The sequence below is a fragment of the Anopheles arabiensis genome, chromosome 3 (assembly GCF_016920715.1).
Source record: "Anopheles arabiensis isolate DONGOLA chromosome 3, AaraD3, whole genome shotgun sequence".
NCBI lineage: Eukaryota > Metazoa > Arthropoda > Insecta > Diptera > Culicidae > Anopheles > Anopheles arabiensis.
In genome coordinates, this window is record NC_053518.1 from 6,521,916 (window position 1) to 6,541,924 (window position 20,009).

At 45.6% G+C, this 20,009-nt stretch overlaps 1 protein-coding gene across 3 annotated transcripts; it reads left to right on the top strand.

The window, feature by feature from the left end:
• Positions 1-8,024: 8,024 nt before the first annotated feature.
• On the top strand, positions 8,025-19,903 carry LOC120901569 (acetylcholinesterase). Of its 3 annotated transcripts, none has more exons than XM_040309609.1 (8): positions 8,025-8,153; positions 12,965-13,559; positions 14,231-14,366; positions 15,317-15,748; positions 15,814-16,740; positions 16,810-17,244; positions 17,323-17,492; positions 17,565-19,903. In XM_040309609.1, the coding sequence occupies exons 2-8, from the start codon at positions 13,378-13,380 to the stop codon at positions 18,202-18,204; spliced, it is 2,922 nt and encodes a 973-aa protein (XP_040165543.1). In that variant the 5' UTR covers positions 8,025-8,153; positions 12,965-13,377; the 3' UTR covers positions 18,205-19,903. The 3 variants fall into 3 exon arrangements, with proteins under 3 accessions (XP_040165543.1, XP_040165544.1, XP_040165545.1); XM_040309610.1 differs by having other exon boundaries at positions 8,034-8,180; XM_040309611.1 differs by lacking the exon at positions 8,025-8,153 and adding an exon at positions 8,996-9,252.
• The last annotated feature ends 106 nt before the right edge of the window (positions 19,904-20,009 follow it).

The following is a 20,009-nucleotide window of genomic DNA, read 5'->3' on the forward strand; positions in this document are numbered from 1 at the left end:
AAGGGGGCAAATTGTTCCAGTGAAAGTAGTAAAAGAAACAACCAACAAACACAGAAAACGTCTGTTGCATACAAAATTCGCGGAGCAAGAGCTGCGCGAGAAAAACGCGCGTGAGAAAATTGAAGGGGTTGCCAAGGGTTTCTTTATGCCCGAGAAAGAGATACCGCCGATCGAAGTAGTCGCAGAGAGCGAAAAGTTTCCAGTTTGTTGTTTTTCCACCGAGAAGGAATGAGTGTGTGAGAGAGAGAGTGCACGAGAAAAAGAGAGCGCGACAGTGCGCTACGTGCGCGTTCGCTTGTGTCAGTGTGTGCGCTCTTATCGTGAGAGCGGGTCGGAAAAACCTCAAATAATCGTTTGCGGGTGTTGGAACATCGGACACGGTTTGCATGCGAGCGATGGATGGGAATATGACGGTTGGTTGGAAAACTTCGGGTCTATTTACTTCAAACATCTGATCACGTGTGTAGTCGTATTTGGCTAGCCGCTTGCCGTGACGTAGCTGCTGGTGTGGGAGTTGCTGCTGCTGTTGCTGCTGCTGGTGGTGATAGTGTTGGTAGTTGGCCGGATGTTGCTGGTGTTGGTGCTGCCGCTGCTGTCGTGGCGCATTCAAATCAGCTGTTTCGCTTGGTGTGGATTTTTCACCATTTTTCTCACCGCAACCATCGTCAGGGCCAGACGCCGACGCACGCATACCAACACCGGGAGCGTTCTGGAGGGATGGCGCGTCCGTGGGGAATACGTGCTGCTCTGATTTTATGTGGCCTTCGTCCTCTTCCTCACATCCCGTTGCGTCCTCATCACCTTTCAGCTCTTCCTCTTCCTCTTCCTCCTCATCCTCCTCATCTTCATCATCATCGTCGTCATCGTCGTCGGCGTCATTCTCGTACCCGGCATCCAGGTCGGACGTGTCCCGGCGGCCACCGCCGCCGAGCCGGCTGACCTTGGCCAAGGACGACGCCGTCGAAGAGCTGGAGGATGAGCGCGATAAACGGCGCCGTTTGCGTGACACACTTCTACCCTCCAGGGAGCGTACCGGTCGTCCACGGGTCGCCACCGGTGTGCCGGGCGCCGGAGACTCCTTCGGCTTCGGACACTGCCCCGATGGATCGATGGTACGCAGCACCTGTGAATCCTGTGCATCCATCACACACACACAGCTAATTTGCCTATTGCTAATGCTTTTCCAAAAAACAAAACTGGTCGTGCGTTTCAAGGAAGAAACTCAACCCACTAGCTAACAAAACAACAACCACATGCCACAAACTTAAGGAGGATAAACCAATTAACACACGATCAAACCGACACACACAGAACGACTACAAACACCGGTTGAGTAAAGAGGTTGAAAACACGATTAAAAGATCACAAACGTTTAAAACAAAACGAGTAAGGAAAGTAAAAGTACTATACACAAACACCAACAACTAGATCAAAATAGAAGAAACACTAGCAAAACTAACAACAAAACCACAAAACATTCACGATACGAACAAACGGGGTAATTTAAACAAAAAAAGAAGTGTTTAAAAATGAAATATTTTAGTAGACAAACAAGAGTAAATGAAGGAATGTGTTAAACAAAACAAATGATAATAGAAAATTCGCGTTGCCACCGAAGGAGCCTCGAGCTTGAACTGTGTTTAGTCAACGGCACCAGAATGGAAACTGTGGCAGCAACGTTTGAGACGATCGACGTTACGCGTCCAGTTGGGCGCTTCCGCAAGGACCTCTTTGCAGCATCTCTTGCAAAGGATCTTGTGCGCAGCGAAGTAGCATAAGGAGCAGAAGTACCGGTCAAAAGGGGGAAACTAGGAAAGAAACACACGAAAAAGATCATCACCTTACCTTACCGTCGTCGGTCCGGTTTTGGACGGTTAAGAGTTTGGACAATATTTTTTCGGGCAGGAGTATGTTTTGCCGCGCGTTGCTTTCCCGAAAAAACACATACACACACACGCGCATAGGGACTCACGGACTGACCGCTTGCTGATTGGACGGTAAAGGACATGGGAAATGGGGTGGAATAGGGTTAACGAAATTTACAAGCGTGTAAAAGAGTGAAGCGTTTTGCGTTCTGTTTAAAGCATATTGGCCCTTAAAGAGATGAAGTTTGAAGTTTTGCTGTTTAAATTTATTAAAAAAAGTTTTAAATTTATTTAAAAAAAAGCATTAAAATTGATTTAAATTAATTTTAATACTGTAGAATGTTGATGTAGCACTTTTGAAACCCTTTTTTCTTGATAAACAAATATTTTACAATCAAAAAAATGCAAAAGAATTTACAAACTTGTTCCCAAAATCGTACAAAAATATATAAATTTTAACAGTAAATTGAAAATACATTTAAATGTTGAAACAATATATCATTCTTCAATCGCCATCTAAGCTAAAAGCCGTCAACTGAAACTCTTTTTCCAAACGCCAAATGTCCTGCCATTGCAAAGCCTTTCCCCAAATGAAACGAGCCCACACACACACAGCGACATATCAACTCCAAATAACACACCTTCCTATGTGTCTGTGTGCGCGAGCGCGAGCGCCCGTGTTTGCAAATATAGAAATAAAAAAATACGCAACAAAAAACTACCAGTTGCGCAATTTTCCGAGCACGTGGCACATTAACACAATCAAAGCAAGCGTTCGCACACACATTCTCCCGGTGTCTCACACACTTTGAGCACGGGTGTTTTGAGCGCAATCGAACGCGTGAGAGAATGGCAGGATGCAAATGAGCGCGAGAACGAGACGGAATGGAAGAGGATGGAATTTGTTCGTTTTTCGACTTTGGACCTTTTTCCCTTTTTTTTGCATACGTCACTTACCTTGTGCTGTTGTACGCTACCTGCCTGCCGTATTTCCGTACCGAAAAGGTCCTTGTACCGCGTGCTCCAGAGGAGGTTCTTCGCCCCGTGAAATGGGACGTCCTAAGAAAAGGGCCAGTTACGTTACAAAATGTCGGCTGCCCGTGGGCTACTTTGATCTTGACAGTTTGTGTGTTGAAACGTCTTGCGGCTCCAAAAATAGAACAGCCAACAGCTGTCGTTGCAACCTCCTAATCGATGGAATGCTACACGGGTTTTTTGGCGGGCTAGCTGCTGTTCCGTCTCTGCCAGGACATCAAGCGAAAAGCTTGTCCAAAAACACGACGACGACAACGCGACGAAACTGGTCCAACTGGTTAGCGTCGAAAATTCACTCGCGTCCAGCATCCCTCTTCCTACTCCCATAGTGTCGTTGGTGCATTTTTCAAGCCGTTTCGTTCAGATTACGCCAAAACAGCAGCAGCATCCGAAACCGGTTCGCTTTTTCGGTGCGCCCGTAGTCTTGCCGAAAAGAATGTTCTGCTGGAAGCTGGACGTCGCGATGTCCTGGGCTGACCAGGCGGCCGGACAAACCGGACCCCCAGAACTGACCAAAGCACGGAAGGACATAAATGAGAGAGAGAGAGAGAGAGAGAGAGAGAGAGAAAGCGGGCAAACAAGATATCTCGTACTCCTGCAACCGTTTACCGGAACCGGATGGCGACTGCAGAGAGGATGCTGCGGATGGGAACTCGGATGTCATGACCTCCAAAACGGGGAAACTGCTCACTGTACGCTTATGGGAACGCAAGGGGGCCTCTAATAATGCTTTCGATTCGATTCCTAGTCGTTCTAGTCTGTTGCTTTTTGGTTAACGGGTTTTGTTCGCCTTCCTTCATTCAGATGTTTAAAATTTAAATCGCTTCTCTAAACGCACTGAAAGGAGCTATTTTTTGTTTGTGGTTCTCCTTTCATTCTACTTCCTACTAAGTTGTTGGACCAGATTTCACGGTCTGCTGGCAGGATGTATCGATGACCGTTCGATAGGGATAGTTGGCATTGTCTGGGCGTTTAGGTGTGTGACGAAACTGGTTGCTGTTGGAACGGTGGTTTCAGTGGCTTTAAGCCAAAGCATAAACATGTTTTGGAATAGATTCAATAAGATCTTGTAGAAACAAGGAATTGCTAACAGTTTTATTCCAGTTTTTCGTTTTCTGAGCTTCAAGGCATTGGTGTGTAATTTAAAGTAAATATCTCTTTTCAATAAACCGATAGAAAAGTACATAACTGACTCGCATCAAGATCAGTAAACAATCTAATCCGATGAATGAATGATTCATTATTCAAATTTCTAATCTACATTGAGACATTTATAGGTTTGGTAGACATTCTTCCTGTAAATAACATATAACATGTCTGTTTTGAATTCCAATTTTGAATTCAGCAAGCTTTAAGAATGGATCTTTTGCAAATAACCATCTGATCTTTCGGAACATGGTTTAATTATATAGTAATGTGCATTATAAGCAAGTATAATTTCGGCATATTAGCACAAATTGTTAAACACAGAAGATTAAAGACTAAAAGAATAGAGCAAGGCAAAGAAGGGACAGTCCATTCTAGGCTTGAGCCCACGTTAACGGGCATGATTTTAAGTCATATGAGTCGCGGACTGTACCATGGGACCACCGATCAACTCAACAACTCTAATAGACAATGATTTGCGGACAAGGAGAGTCTTTGAACAGCAACAGATACTAGCTTGTAATTAAAAGTAGAGCGAGCCTATGCTCGATTAAAAGCATTAAAGCCCTCATAAAAGTCCACATGCAAATGATAACTTTGTGTATTTAATATAGCTTACTTATTTACTTACTTATCCGGCGCTACAACCGCTTTGTAGTCTTGGCTTGTCTCTAGCTATACATATGTCTCTATATAGCTTACGCTCATTAATTTGTCTAATTAATCTGATTAACTGCTTTAAGTTTCTTCTCGAGATCTATAGATATTACACATTTTTGTCTTCCATTTAAAGCCCGCGCTAGAGCCCCAGTGAAATTGAACGTGAAATTTCAGGATTTTCTACTATATTTCAATTAATTATTATCAAAATATCGCTTATCGTACACGAAAATAAAGGATATTAATTTGCATCTAGACTATAAACCGAAGATTGAATTAATAAATTAAATGCATATACTTATGATTCCCCACTTTGTTCACGGTAAATGGTAAAGGTATACGGGAAATCACAAGGAAATGTATTTTATTCACTATTTCAATATGTTTTACATACAAATAATAGTTGGGGAATTGAAATACTTTTTTTTTGGTGTATGATAAGCCATATTCAGATAAATATTCCAATAAATTTCTCGTTCACTTTCACGGAAGGTCTTAAGCGACCTTAAGGCAAAACCTTTTCCACTGCTTTTAAAAGCGCTTCATGTTTAGAGTTCTCATTCTAAACAATAGAGATGCTAATATGCTCCCAACCATTGCATTCGTTGCAGGAGTGTCCTTCCTTCTTTTCAAACAGATTATTTAACATGTTTGTTTGAGATGCCATCTGAGATTTTGGAACACGATTTCTTATCCCAAAACAGGATGTATTTTAAATTCCATATCAAGTTCATTCCACGCATTGCTTTTTTATGTGATCACCACATCCGAAACAAGAATTCCGTTTAAAGATCCTAACGGCGCAAAACAAGAATCGTACGTTGCGTGAAAAAAGCGCCAAATTTCCCAACCGTTTCCCTTTCCACGTCAACAAAAATGTCGTTACATCCAATCCACATCCAGGCTGTTATGCGAATGTAAATTGCTCCCTTAAACGGACAGTCAACTCCACAGCGGCTATCCTTACCGCCCAAGGTATCACAGTCCAAGCCAGTAGTTCCTATTCCGGGAATTGTTCCCACTCGAAAACAGGATCCGAGTTTAATCTCCGAGTCATATACAAGCAAAAAAGGATTCAAACAGCCGTTTGAGAAGATGAATCGCTTCCAAGAAACAATCAAAACCCATCACCGGCCAAAGTTCATCGAAGCTTGGACATTCTGCCCCATTCGTAGCAAAAAACAATAACCCAAAAAAAGCATCTCAACATCCCGAACAGATCAACAGATCACAGATCCTGCAAACCGGACATCCAGTGGAGGATGGCCGTTCCCAAACGAAATCCGAAGAAACAAAAAATCTCCAAAAACTCGTTCCAATCGGTCTTAAAATCAAGCAACTTGCTTGCACACACCACCAGCCACCTCGTTGGTTCACACCGAAAAATTAATAACACCAGCAACCGTCCAGAAACCGACGGAGACGACGGTGCGGACTGGTTTTGTGCATCATTTTCCCCCAATTTTCGTGCCGCGAAACTTTCTCACCGCAAGCAACTCTTTCTCCCGCTCATCATCTCGTGCTCGCATCTTTCCTCGCAATGCCCGATGAAGATGAAGATGACCAGACCAGATGAGGCTCAAGGATGGAATGGAGGAAAAACTGGATTCTGTGACTGTCCGGCCCGCAGTTTGCCGAAAACAAAAAACAAGAACGAACGCACACTCACACACGCTACTCCCCTCTGGGTTGGTGTTACCACCAGCATCACCATCGCCGTCATCATCATCATCATCCCCTTTCCCGAAAAATAGAGCCCGAAAATGCTGACCAGCGTCCACTCTGCTTTGTACCGTTCGCCCTATACGCACCCTCCTGTAGGGAGGATGTGCCAGAGGGGACCTTACCGGTCGGTGGCAGCATCGTCATCGTTGTCGTCGTCCTGATATTGAGACTTTTACAAGATGCTTACACTAGACTTGCTAACTAGTTGCTTCTGGTAGCCTATGGATCAGTCAATAGATTGATAGTTCAGTACATGCCTGCGGGATGGAGATTGATGCATTCCTATCGCCAAAATACAACAAAAGGATACTAATAATTTGCGTTATTCTAAACCTTTCAGCTTTGGTTGGTCATGTAATTCATTATATAATAAGTAATGATTCATCTAAGGAATAATATGTTTAAAAATGGAATAAATATACAATTATCCTTATTTTTGTACAAATTACACCAAAAAACCCGAAAGTCGACAAACGCTAAAATCGACATGGTCTCAAGTCGACATTTGCCCAAGTCGACATACGATTTCTTTATGTCGACACTGGTCGACCAATTTAGTCGTGACAAGAACCGTTTGTTGTAAACTTTCACAGCGAGTTATAATAGTAAGAGTGTCGAACCTTTTCGAAGAGAACATTTAAAAATGTTATACACTCTTTAACCCACCGATACGCATGATTGATAGGTTTAGCAGCGTTAGTTTCAATTTCGTGAAAAATACAAATTTCTATGGATGTGTAAATATCTATAAAGCAAACCAAACAATCATTTAATGCTAAACAGATTCCACCACATGTCGCAAACCATATCATGTGCGTAAACAAATTAGGACATCTTAAAGGGGGGCACTTTAACAACATTCAAATTCGACTCCAGAGGAAGCACCTCGTTAATTGATGAAATTTAATTGCTTTTGTCTCACGACACACGGGCCCCGCGCCCAATTGTCAACGCAAGATTCTAAGATCAACGCTTAATTGATTTTAATCAGATCTTCGGACCGTGAGGAGGATCTGTCGTCCGGCGGCACTTGCACCCGCACGTGTAGATAAGGGTCAAGATATGAAGGTTGCCTGTGTATGTGACAGTGTTTTCGTTGATATGTTTAATTGCATCCGATTATGGCACCCTTTGCCATGGGGTCTAGTCACTAGAACCAGTGTCAGATCGTTGCGATCGTGATAAATAAATGAGATAACAACAGCTTTATCTGTGAAAAAAAGCCCAAAAATGTACATAGCATGCAGTTTTATGTAGTTAATTTAAAGAGTTGTAATAACACCCTAGCAAACATAGCACAAAATGGAAAACATTCGAGAAAAGAGAACAATTTCTTAATTAAATACTCTTGCAGTTACTGAATGTTCTATTTCCCTCCCGGCTTTGCGCACACTATTTTTGCACCCTGTTGTTGTGCAAAAGAGTGTACGCACACCGCCGAACGCAAGGGTGCTGCTGCGTATAGGCCTTTCCCTTTCCAACCTGTGCAGCTTGCTTGGATCGCGTGTGTGTGTGCGGGCGCCCGCTAACTTCGGGCACTTCGCAGCCTGTCCGAAGCTGACTTCGTGTCGAGCAAGTGTTGCGGGTCGCGGTCCGTTTCACGCACGCACATTGTACAAACAATAGTGTAGGAGTGAGCACGTCGCCTTTGGTTCGCGCAAAGGGCGCTGCAGTTTCTGTCGGAGACCCGCCCGTTTGTCACGCGCGCTTGTTGTGCGAGAGGTAAAGTTACGTAGAAATGTTCGCAAGGTGTGTGATAACATTTGAAAAAATGGGGTTTAATAATGTTTCAGAAAGATGTGTGTGTGTGGGATTAAGTGAACTGAAGAGAAGTGACTAAGAGATTGTGAAATGATTGCCACAAAAGTAGGGGTATGGTGGGGAGGTAGATTACAACGGCGTGTAAGTGAGAGTTGAATAGTAAAACTTAATGAAAAACACAAAAAACAAGAGTGAAATTAATGTTCAATGAAGGAAGGGTTTAGCTAGTTGATGTTCATCATGGCGGGCTCATCATGGGGGCCAAAAGGTGGAGAAAAACAAGTAACAAACAGCCCTCCACTACCATCACACGATCGCACACACACACACACACAAACCCGTTAAGACCTTTTGGGGGGAGAAGGGGGTTGTTTCGCTTTGTCTCTGTTGTGTGAGTGTGTGTGTGTGCTGTTTAAATGTATTTTATGCGTTTGAGGTGTGCGAAGGTACGACGCGCCCCAAGTGCTAACGCCAGACGACGACGACGAACCACCGACCCCTATCGAAAGTGATAACAGCGCACTTGCGTGAGATAACAACAGAGAGATGAGATAAACGGCGATTCGCAATGGGTTCAGTGGAAAATCGATCGTTTTGCTCCACAAAAAAAAATCGCCATATTGTGTTTGTGTGTGACAGGGAAACGGGAAAAGGGTGTTCACAGGTGAATCATTCTGCTGGTTTGTGGCTGTAGTAGTCGTGGCGTGTAGTTACAATCAGTAAAGTGTGTACACCCTTATGCACCCTCTGCATCACAGTGTGAGTGTTCCCCGCCCCAAAAGAAAACTCCCGCCGTGACACAACAATTCCCTCCGTCCGTGCGTAAAGTTCATTGTTCCAGCACAATAATATCGTTCACTAGCCCTTTCCTAATCTATGCACAGAAAAGCCATTCCGCTGAAAACGCTTGTCTGTCACGGTTAGTGCGCGTTTGCGTTTGTATATGTATGTGTGTGACGAGTGTAACCCATGAAGTGATCGCAATCTCCGTCGCTGGATGTGCGATGCCACAGAGAGGTGAAAAATGCAACCACAAACCATTTCCATGGTAACGCCAAAGGTACAAACGGAAGAAGGTGTTGTTTTGAAAGGGGGCTGTGCACCTACTAGATTGTGTGATTGTACGCCAAACTGGGAGACACACACAACAGTTGAACAGTTACGTCACGCATCAAACAACGCACCAATTTCTCCATCGTCCAAACAAGTGAGGCAGGGGCAACTTTCCTCTTCTATACCAGCGTTGAAGTTTAGCTAAATCCGTCCCCGTAGCGCTCTCTGCATTGAAAAAAGGGAAGCGTTTGCAACGAGAGGAGGACGCTGGAAGTCACCCTTTCCCCCCACGTATGGAACTCCACGATCACACACCCCGTGTAACTAATACTACCTCACAGAAGTCTCTCTCACACACACACACCGAATACGTTACGATCGACTTACACAAAAAAACCTGTTTGACCAGATCTTGGGACTTTTAATGCTCTCCTAACCACCCTCTACCACCACTCTGCCACACCTTCACTACGACTTAGATTCACCCTTATTTCTATGTCTTTGTGTGTGTGTGTGTGTATGGTGCACAACACCCCACACGCGCGGACAAACGCTTTTGCGGTCAAGAAGTCAATTCCGGAAAATAATGGGGGAAAAAGGGAGAGGAGGAAGAGCCATACAAATGCAAAGATCGCGATGAAAATCATTCAACCATTGCTGATCGAAGTAGACGTCGGGGGGAAAAGGTAGCATAGCTACACACACACACACACACCAGCAGAAAGAACCTGCTTTATGCTCTCTTTCGGTGGTTCTTTCTACCGTTTGTTGTGTGCATTCTTCTTTTTATGTTTATCGAGCCGGTACGCCAGGGTCTTTAGACAAGTAAAGAAGAACAACAGAAAATGAGTAGCTTACATTATGTTACTGTTTCCTCTTCATCTTCTTTGCTTGATCGCAACCAACGCCAACGCAGGTACGCCCGAGCGTTTGCGTCCGTTACACGCCACTGTGCCTGAGGATCGGACAGACAAGATAAACATACGTTTTTTTGGGTAACACTGATCTAACAACCGGCCTCTTGTTGAAGCGGGTGTGTGTGTGTGTGTTGCGTACTGTGTGCTTTTTTTTACTCACTGTAGCATATTATTTCATCCCCCTTCTTTCATACCGCTTTTTACCGGTGCGCTGTACCTTTTTGGACCATTCATTTGCGCGTATTTTTCTGCTTCTTTTTCTCATGTTCTGTGTTTAATTTTCACCCTCACTTTTGGCTTTTTGGCGTTCTCTGTTCTTTTTTTATTTCCTTATGCTTTCTATTCTCTTTTTCATCTACTTCTCAATTTTCAGAAAGAACTAAGTGCACGTCTTTCTTCCTGTTAGACCTTCTCAGGTTTTCTAATGTTCGCTAAAGCTAAACTTATATGCTGCTCATGTTGGGCATCAAAAACATTACCGTTCCTACACCGGTTGCTGGTGCCAGTTGTTATTTGCCAGTTCAATTTGTACGTTGTTGTTGTTTTTTTCCTTCTTCGCACCCTAAAATGGATCGCATTTTGGCTCTGTACGGGTTTTTTTTTATGTTATTCTTTCTGTCCAGCAAACGGGGTCTTGTCCCTTTCACACCCATCCCGTGTTTAAAGTCAGGGCGAGCAAGGGCTAGAAAAGCAATTGGAAAGCTTTCACGCTAATGAATCGATGAGTTGCACCGCAGAAGAAAAAAAAGGTGTGGTATGTGTGACGAGACATATGGTTCCTGCATGATTTTAAGGGTGGTTTTACGGTGGAATCCATTGTGTTGTAGTTTTCTACTTAGAATTTCTTTCTTTTAAACCATTCCAATAAGATTCCTATAGCGTATAGAGGACGCTAAGAGATTTCAATCAAATGTATTGCTATCGTCATTATTAACATGACAGAGTCTATGAACTACACAGGAAAGCATTAAACTCAGTTAACGAGTTATTTATTTCTCTTTTTCTTCGTCGAATCTGACACTGGCCTGTTTCAACAATAAATGCGCCAACATTGTTTTCCCTTTTTTTTGCATGTATAATAATAACAGAACAAGCATCCAGCGTGAAAAGCGGAAGTGCCACTGACCGTCACCATCATTCGCAAACATTAATGCTTGGCTTTTTTTTGCAAACATTTACTCCACACACCGAACAACCACAACCACTTCCTCACCAAATATTTACTGTCCCCCGGGAGGTTTGTCCCCATTTCGGCCAGCGTTCTGCCACCGAAAAGCATGACACCAATCGGTGCTCCGGTGTCGTACGCAATGCAATGCAACACACCATTTCATTGGCCATGTGGTACACGAAATAATAACACCGTTTCGTATTGAAGAGCCTCCAAGCACACGAACAACAAAAAATGCCTCAAATTGCTTGCTCAAACACAAACCTACGGTAAAGGGCCATCCGCTGACCGCTTATCATGCTACCCCGTCTGACTAGCCGTGGGACAAAAGTGCCACCTTACACACCACTGAACAGCGAACCTTTTATCATCCACGTTAAGAATTCAGTACCTCGTGTGAAGGTTACGAAGTACCTTCTTATCTTTGCAGGAACCTGATTCCCCCCCTTGTTATCAGTTTGATATCGATTTACGAAATTTTGTGTGACAGTGCGACAGGGCTAAGTAAGGCTGGATGGAGCTGATTCATGCAGTAATGTAGCTTACACTTGACCCGTTTTATGCTACGCTTTGGTGTGAAGGAATTGAAGGGTAGTTTTTGTCGATTATTTGATTAATGTGGATTATTGTGTGGCTCACGTTCAGCGCTGTTGAGAGCGGTCAGTGTGCATCTCACCATGAAAAGGTTGAAATTGAATCTTCTCCAGAGGAATGAGCTTGAACAATCCCACAGCGTGGAATAGATGAACAGATTTAAACCAATTTACGGTCCAGCTAGCTCACCAACCACCAATCAAAAACCGCAAACTAATCCGGACAGACCAGGTTGATCGTATTATCATCCAGATGTGAATCACAAACCATTGCCCCGTACCGTAATGCCTTCTCCCCACAGAAATGTGTGAGAAAAAGCGAGCACGTAACGTTGGGAAAATCATTCGTACCTTTCAGGTGAACCTTTCGGGGTGGGATTAATGCTGTGGGAAGATCGAGAAAACGAAGATCCCGTCACCCCGATCGGATTGAATTTGGAATGCCAACCTGAGAAGCGTCTTCATCTTTCTCTAATTCCGCATTTTTTTAACTTTTTTCAACCAAAAAGAGTGTATAATTAGCGCTTCGAAACACATTTTCTGAATGAATAACAGAAATGACCAGCACAGTTTAACACGCAATGGCTTGTCCGCCCGGTCGGTCAGCTGCAATTCCCGACGCTAACCTTAGCAAATGGTTGGGATCAATTAAATTAACTGAGTTTACAGAGTCACTTCTCGGGAGAATTTCCCAACAGTCTCCGCCCCACGAGCACCCACCAGCGGACACGATGTCACGACCCAATTAATAAATCGTCATCGTTAAACCGGCAAAAGACGGCGCGCGGCAGTTTGGTGTTGAGTCAGCTCAGCAATCGTCTCTAATTTCATTTAAACCTAACCTTACCTTACCCTTCATGGCCCCGTTATATCCACAAACAGTGACACATCCACATGAGCGCTCAAAGACCTCAATTAGGGCGTGTGGCGTGGTGCTTGATCGTAGAATCGATCGTACTGAGACACAGTGCAATTGGTGTAAGGGCATCGGCATAGTTGGTTACTCATACAATTCTTTTCTTCTTTCAAATTCCACAGTGGAGTGCGCCGCACCGATCGTACCCTAAAACAGTAAACACAGTGAGACAGAAGTGATTAACAAAAAAAAGGGTGTAAACATTACCCGTTTTTGCCAGACAGCCATTGGGAATTCGTGTCTTTGTTTTACGGGTGCTCTCTTTGTGACATAATATTCCAGCTCGATGATGAGACGTACCGATTACAACTGATGACGTAGCGCCCGTAAGTACTCCGACTGCCTAATTGAGGTTCGTGTCTCGCCGCGGTGACGACGGCCGTCGACAGGTGACGAACCTCCTCCAATCGGGCAGAAGCAAAACAAACTGTGTGTGGAAGAGAGAGATAGCTGTGTGTGAGAGTGAAACAGTGCGAACCGAGTTTACGGAGGAGTAGAAAACGTGCCAACCAGCGGCAACCGTCGATGAGTCCCGATGACGCTGTCCCGGGAGCATCATCATCATGCATCGCTCCTCCTGCTGGTGGTGATCGTCGGGCTCGCGTCGTTGGTCGGTGTGTGCGACGGCCAGTACTACACGACGCGTGATCCCCGATGGTACTCGCGGGAAGGTGACTTTAACTACAAAATTCCCAACCCGGGCGATCCAGAGTATCGGTAAGTGGTGGTGCTGGTGCTGGTGTTTTACGTGCTTAGTTCGCGTGATTGCGTGCCAACTGTCTGGAACGATAATGTGATAGTGTGGAGTTAGTTACTTTAGACAGTTTAGCTTCGGTGAAGAGTCACGTTCGTGCTGGGAATTAGTTTAGAAGTTTGGATGATAAAAACGAACCATTAGTCAGTGTTGCAGTGCGGAGAGTTCGCGCAGAGTGGAAGTTACAAGTAAACTATTTAAATAGGATATGAGTCATTGGGCTGAGTCAAGAGGAGCATGTGAATTGGCAAATTTGTACTCCCAATTTAAATCGCAATCAGTTTAATGGATTTCACTAGAACCAGCTAGACAATACAGGGTTTCCCACGATTTATTTATCAATTCCAATGATTTTTTGTTAGGTTCCCATCAATTTTTGATCGTTTCCCATAGATTTTTGGTTCGTTCCCATAATTTATTGGTATTTTTCGATTGGATATCAATACAATTGGACCAAAAAATTCTGGGAAACGGCCAAAATATCGTGGGAACGCACCAAAAAAATATGGGAACCCACCAAAAATTGATAGCAACCAACCAATAAATCGTGGGAAACCCTGTAACGTTTGTCCACTGAAGACATCTTAATGAATCACTTTCTAAATTCAATCTTTCGTTTCTTTCCCCCATACAGAACATACACATTCAACAACCGAAGGTATGGATACTATCAACCAAACGGATACGGTCAACAGTACCCGGGACAGAGCCTTCCGGGGCAGTACCCGAGCAACACCGGCCTAGGAGACGATCGCTTCAAGTATGATCCGGTAAGAACCCTTCAAAAACCCCTTTCTTCAAGAAGCTCATTTTACATACTGAATTGAAAACACTTGTCAAAGAATTATCTTCAAAGTTAATGAAACACACATGCTGTGTCCACCTTTTCTGCAGTGAATCACTTCCTCACAACCGCCGCGCTATCATAACAACGATCGGTTTTGTTTCGCTTTCCACGCTGAGGTAATGCAACACCACCCAGCTGACCCAGATTATACTCCCCACCACCCCTCCCTGCCGCACGATCGTGCGAACACCCATGCTGTGGGCTTTGATTGAGGTGGCTAGCTAGCATCAACATCAAAACAATGATGAATGAAAGAGAAAACATTCACCACCGCTGCTAGCCTGTTCACTGGTTCGGTGGGACGGACGGAAACGGACGCCCGCCCCACACATGGATGCACTCTTTTTCTGCATCAGTGTGGGGATTACATTGCACATGAATAATGAACCAAGTTAACTGAGATCAGGGTGGTGATTTTCCCTTTCAAACGTCTGCCCCTTGTAGGGTGTTACGGGGGGTGTAGTAACCTTGTTCTTTGCTTTATAAATGAGTCTCGTTGTGAAGTCGTTAGACACCGCCGCCGTCCTCTATCCGTTCGGCCGTAATTATCGACACGTTACGATCTCTTGATCGTTGATCGTTGAGGTTTGCATTCCTCGCACACTAAGTATCTGCAAACGATTAAATGTTCTCGGGGATGCATCTTTGAAAGCAAAATTGGTGCCACCATGTGTGTGAGAGCGGATTTCCGTTGCTGTGATCTTGCCGATGCCCTAGATGGACTTCGATGCTATTCTTAACTTCCAGGCATTTTCTTGAATTTGTGTTCTTGTTTCCTTATATTTGCTTTCCATTATTCTTTTAATTTATCTATAATTTAACTCTTTTTTCTCTCTTCTCTCTCTCTCTCTCTTTCTCTCTCTCTCTCTACAGACCAATCCAACGCTCGCCCAGACACCGTTCCCCGGTGTGCTCGGCGGTTGGCGGGAAGATCTTCAGGGTAAGCTGCGCCGCGATTCGATGCAGCTCGAACGGGACGTGTTCGTGACGACCAACTACGGTCAGGTGCAGGGCTTCATGGTCTATCTGTACGACAATCCGGACCCGAAGAACCTGTACCGCCCATGGCACAGCAACGTCGATCGCATCATGGGCAAGTGTTCCACCTTTCTGGGCATCCCGTACGCACTGCCACCGACCCACGAGGGACGGTTTAAGCCACCGCGTCAACATCGGGGCTGGCAGCTGGTGCAGGCGGTCGATTATGGACCAGCCTGTCCGCAGCCAGTGCAATATACAGGCGCTACGAAAGGGATCCGCGATATGGATGAAGACTGTCTGTACCTAAACATCTTTTCGCGTAATGTAAGTTGCTCTATGGGAATGTCTTGTCTGAGGGAACTTCTTCATAACGCAAACAATACTTACAGACACAAGCAGGAGTCGCTCAACGCTACCCCGTCATGATCTACATCCACGGTGGTGAGTTTGTGCGCGGTGCTTCCAACACCTTCCCGGGGCATATGCTGGCCGCGTTCTACGATGTGGTGGTCGTCACCTTCAACTACCGCCTCGGAGCGCTCGGGTTCCTCTCAACCGGGGACGAAAACTCTCCGGGCAACTATGGCATCCTCGACCAGATTATGGCCGTCCGGTGGGTGTACGAAAACATTGAATCGTTCAACGGTGACCGTAACTCGATCACACTGTTCGGCCCTGGGGCCGGTGGTGCCTCCGCCGGACTGTTGATGGTAGCACCGCAAACGAAGGACATTGTGACGCGCGTCATCGGGCAGTCCGGTTCGGCCCTGGCCGACTGGGCGCTGATCGTGGACAAGTGGCGGGCACAGAATACGAGCCGCGTGTTTGCCCAGAACGTGGGCTGCTCGATCGAGACGTCCTGGAAGATGGTGAACTGTATGCGCAACGGGCGCAGTTCGTACGAGCTAGGCAATGCGGAGTTCCCGCCCCACGTTGGGCTGTTCCCGTGGGGTCCGGTGTTGGAGAACAATTTCACCTTCCCGGGGGATAGCTGGTACGAGGGATGGAGCGAGCGCGATTGGCACTTTCTGGCGGAAACACCGGAAAGTTTGATCCGGCGGAGGCATTTTAACCGGGGGCTGCATTACATGAGCGGTGTGACGCTGCAGGAGGCGGCGTTTGTGATTACGGGGAACAAGTCGCTGGCGCCGTACTTTGAGGTCGACGAGCGGTTCTTCGATCAGAAGGTGCGCGAGCTGGTGCTGAGGTACAATTACACGCTGAATTTGAACGGGACGTACGAGGCGATCAAGTACATGTACACGTACTGGCCGGATCCGAAGAACACCACCTTCATCAGGGAGCAATACATTAATGTGAGTAGCAGGGGGCGGATTGCGCGGAAGGTTCACCTTCTCTAATGACACATCATTATAATCCTACAGCTCCTTTCGGACTTCCTGTATCGGGCACCGACGGACAAGCTGATCAAGCTGCTCGTCGAACAGAACGTTCCGGTGTACAGCTACGTGATGAACACCACGATCGAGGGTCTGAAGTTGGCAGAGTGGTGTAAGGTCCCGCACGACATCGAGCATTACCTGCTCGCCGGTGCACCGTTCATGGATGTGGAGTTCTTCCCGAGACGCGAGCGCTTCGATCGGTTGATGTGGACGGACAACGATCGCAACATGAGCCACTTCTTCATGAAGACGTACTCGGACTTTGCGCGGCATGGTAATCCAACGCCAACGCAGGTGCTTGGTTTGTACTTTGAGAAGGCGCGCAATGGCGAGCTGAAGTATCTCAACCTAAACACGACCTACAACTCGACGATCATGATGAACTACCGGCAGACGGAGAGTGCCTTCTGGATGGAGGTAAGTGTGATGATGCGATGTCTGGGGAGCTACCTAGAATGAGATCTATAATGAGATGTTTGTTATTCTTTCCTTCAGTATTTACCAACAGTGGTCGGTGTGCTGATACCTACCTATCCACCAACGACGGAGTTCTGGTGGGAGCCGAAGGAACCATTGCAGATTGCGTTCTGGAGCCTGGCAGCGGCCTGTCTCATACTGATGGTGCTCGTCGTAATATGCTGTATGATGTGGCGCAGCGCAAAACGGTAAGTTCGGCGGCAGTCCGACAACTTCTGTTAGGATCTCCATTAACACATCTATTCTACTGATCTTTGCAGAGAATCTGATCGCCTCTACGACGAAGCCGTCTTCGGCATGGACAATCCCGAGTCCGAGCGGGACACGGTGATGGAGAACAACATGCTCCAAGCGCAACCACTGCGCGGTCAGTCCGGCAACATCTACGAGTACCGGGACTCCCCGTCCAAGTACAGCAAGATGCCACCGGACGGCGGCGGCGGTTCCATCCGGTCGCCGAGCAGTCTCGGCATGACGCAGGTAACGGGGAAGAGTGGACTTACCGGCAGCCAAAGTTCGCTACGCAGTGCCATCTCGATGAAGGAATCGTCCTCCATCTCACCGCCACCACTGTCGAAGGAGTCCAACTTCGATCGGAACATCAAGTACGCCGGTTCGGATACGGTACCGTCCGATACGATCCAGCGCAATGGCAAGTTCGCGCGCTCCGACTCGAAGAACCTGCTGGCGAACCAGATGTCCCAGGCAGAGTTGGCCCGCTCGCAGCGTGATCTTGGCGGTGCAACGTCACCGATGAGTGAAACCTCGACCATGGCTGGCAGTGTGTTGGGACGATCGCAGCAAATCACGCCCGTTCCATCGAGCCGTGGCGGAGGTATGAAGAGCAACAATGCCAGCCGAACAAACCTGATCGAGGGAATTCCCCAGACGGCGGTTTAGTGTGTAAGAGAGTATTTTATGTTTTGATTTTAACCTTTTTTTGTTTTGTTTCCCCCATTTTTTGTCACTTCCACTCACACAAACGTCAAGTTTTTGTTGAGTACAACATGGAACCTGACTTTTATAAGTACTGCTACACAGCCCCATCACATTATGGTTTTAACAGAATGCGGCGCACCGAGAAGAGGCGCACCGCATCCTTCAGGGAGTTGCGTTTGCAAGAGCAACTCTGTCCTGTAAGTGGGTGTGCGTCATGCGTCTTCGGTTTAGCGCCGCAAAACCCGTTGTTTAAGTAGTTTAAGTATATTAATCAGTTTCGGGCAATCGTACTAGTAGAGCTGAGTAAGTAAGTTTTAGCAAAAGTAATGTGGGATGTTAAAGATCTACAATAGATTGTGTTATCCCCCGCTCCCCTACGTCCCAACAAAGCGTTTAACGAAACCGACTGGCACAAAGTGCCTTTGGAGTTTAAAGTGAAGGGGAGTAGTAGTAATAGTAGTAACAATAGAAGTACATCCCTTCGTAGCCGATAATGTCTTTTGACGCACAAAACAAACACAAATCGGTGTGAAAAGAGGGTTCACTATGCGATGAACCTCGTAACCCGTTTGTGTGTTCTACCTTAGTATGTAAGGTTTCGTGTTAGTGTTAGGTAGTAGCAGCTAGCTTCTAAGTGTATGTGTTACGTACTACGCGTGTTCTCATCTGTACATATCGATGCATCCTCGTGTTGTCGTGTCAGTGTATCCGTCCAAACGCCGTGTTTAGTTTTTCATCACCGTGACCAATCATCATCATCATCATCGTTCATTAGCTCATTTTTTGTGTTGTGTACGTGTTGTTGTTGTCGTTGTCCCCACGTGTGGTGTTTAAAGCTAAGCCTTTTTATTAGGTTAAGTAGTTTACTTTAGTGTAGCTGTACTGTTAGTTTCCTAGTTGCCAAGCGATGTTAAACCATAGCTCGCTCGGGTTTTTTTTTTCTATGCGCTTGCACTTCTTCATCTTCCTCGATCTTCTTGGATCTTCTGGACAGATCGTTGCAGTTAGCATTTACTTTGGGCCAAACTGTGCAAATATTATCCGTACTTCGAGGGGAGGCACGGACCGGGTGGTAGTGCGAGATAGGCAGGGCAATCCAGCCAATCAAGCCACTCAGTCCCGTGTTTTCCCTCCTTTTTTAACATTCCTTATTAAGATTAGTATCTATTCGTCTTTAATGTTTTATACACACACACTTACCCCCCATTCATCGTCTGCTTGTTTTATGATTATTGTGTTTTTTTGTTTGTTTGTTTCTGTTAAGCAACTCCAGCATGCTTCGTATAACACATTCCTTATTCTTTAGTACTGTTGTATCCCGTGTAAGTGTTCTTAAGTAATAAGCGGCAGGCGGTTTCGTAAGGCGTTTTCCAGCGAATGGTTGAATTTGTACATAGCTAGTTTCGGTTTCGCTTCACACAAACTTACCATTTAAGTATTACGTGATTGCCACACACAAACACACCCACATTACAGTGGTTTGGTAAGGGAGAATCCCAAGCGCGAGTTCAGTGCATTTGTAACTTTCGCATTCGGCGTATTTTAATTCGTAACTTTCGCTAGGTTCCGGTGTCCCTTTTGGGAACGCTGTGGGCAAAAAAACAAAAGAGAAGGATAAAGATCGAATAAATTTTATTGTAAAACGGAACGAAACAATGAAGCAGTAAGATGTGTTTCATGTGATGAAATGAAAAGCTGCGTGAAAGAAACTGCAACACAGGTGCGGAATTTCGTTATGTCTTTTTAATTGTTTTTATTTTGTAAAA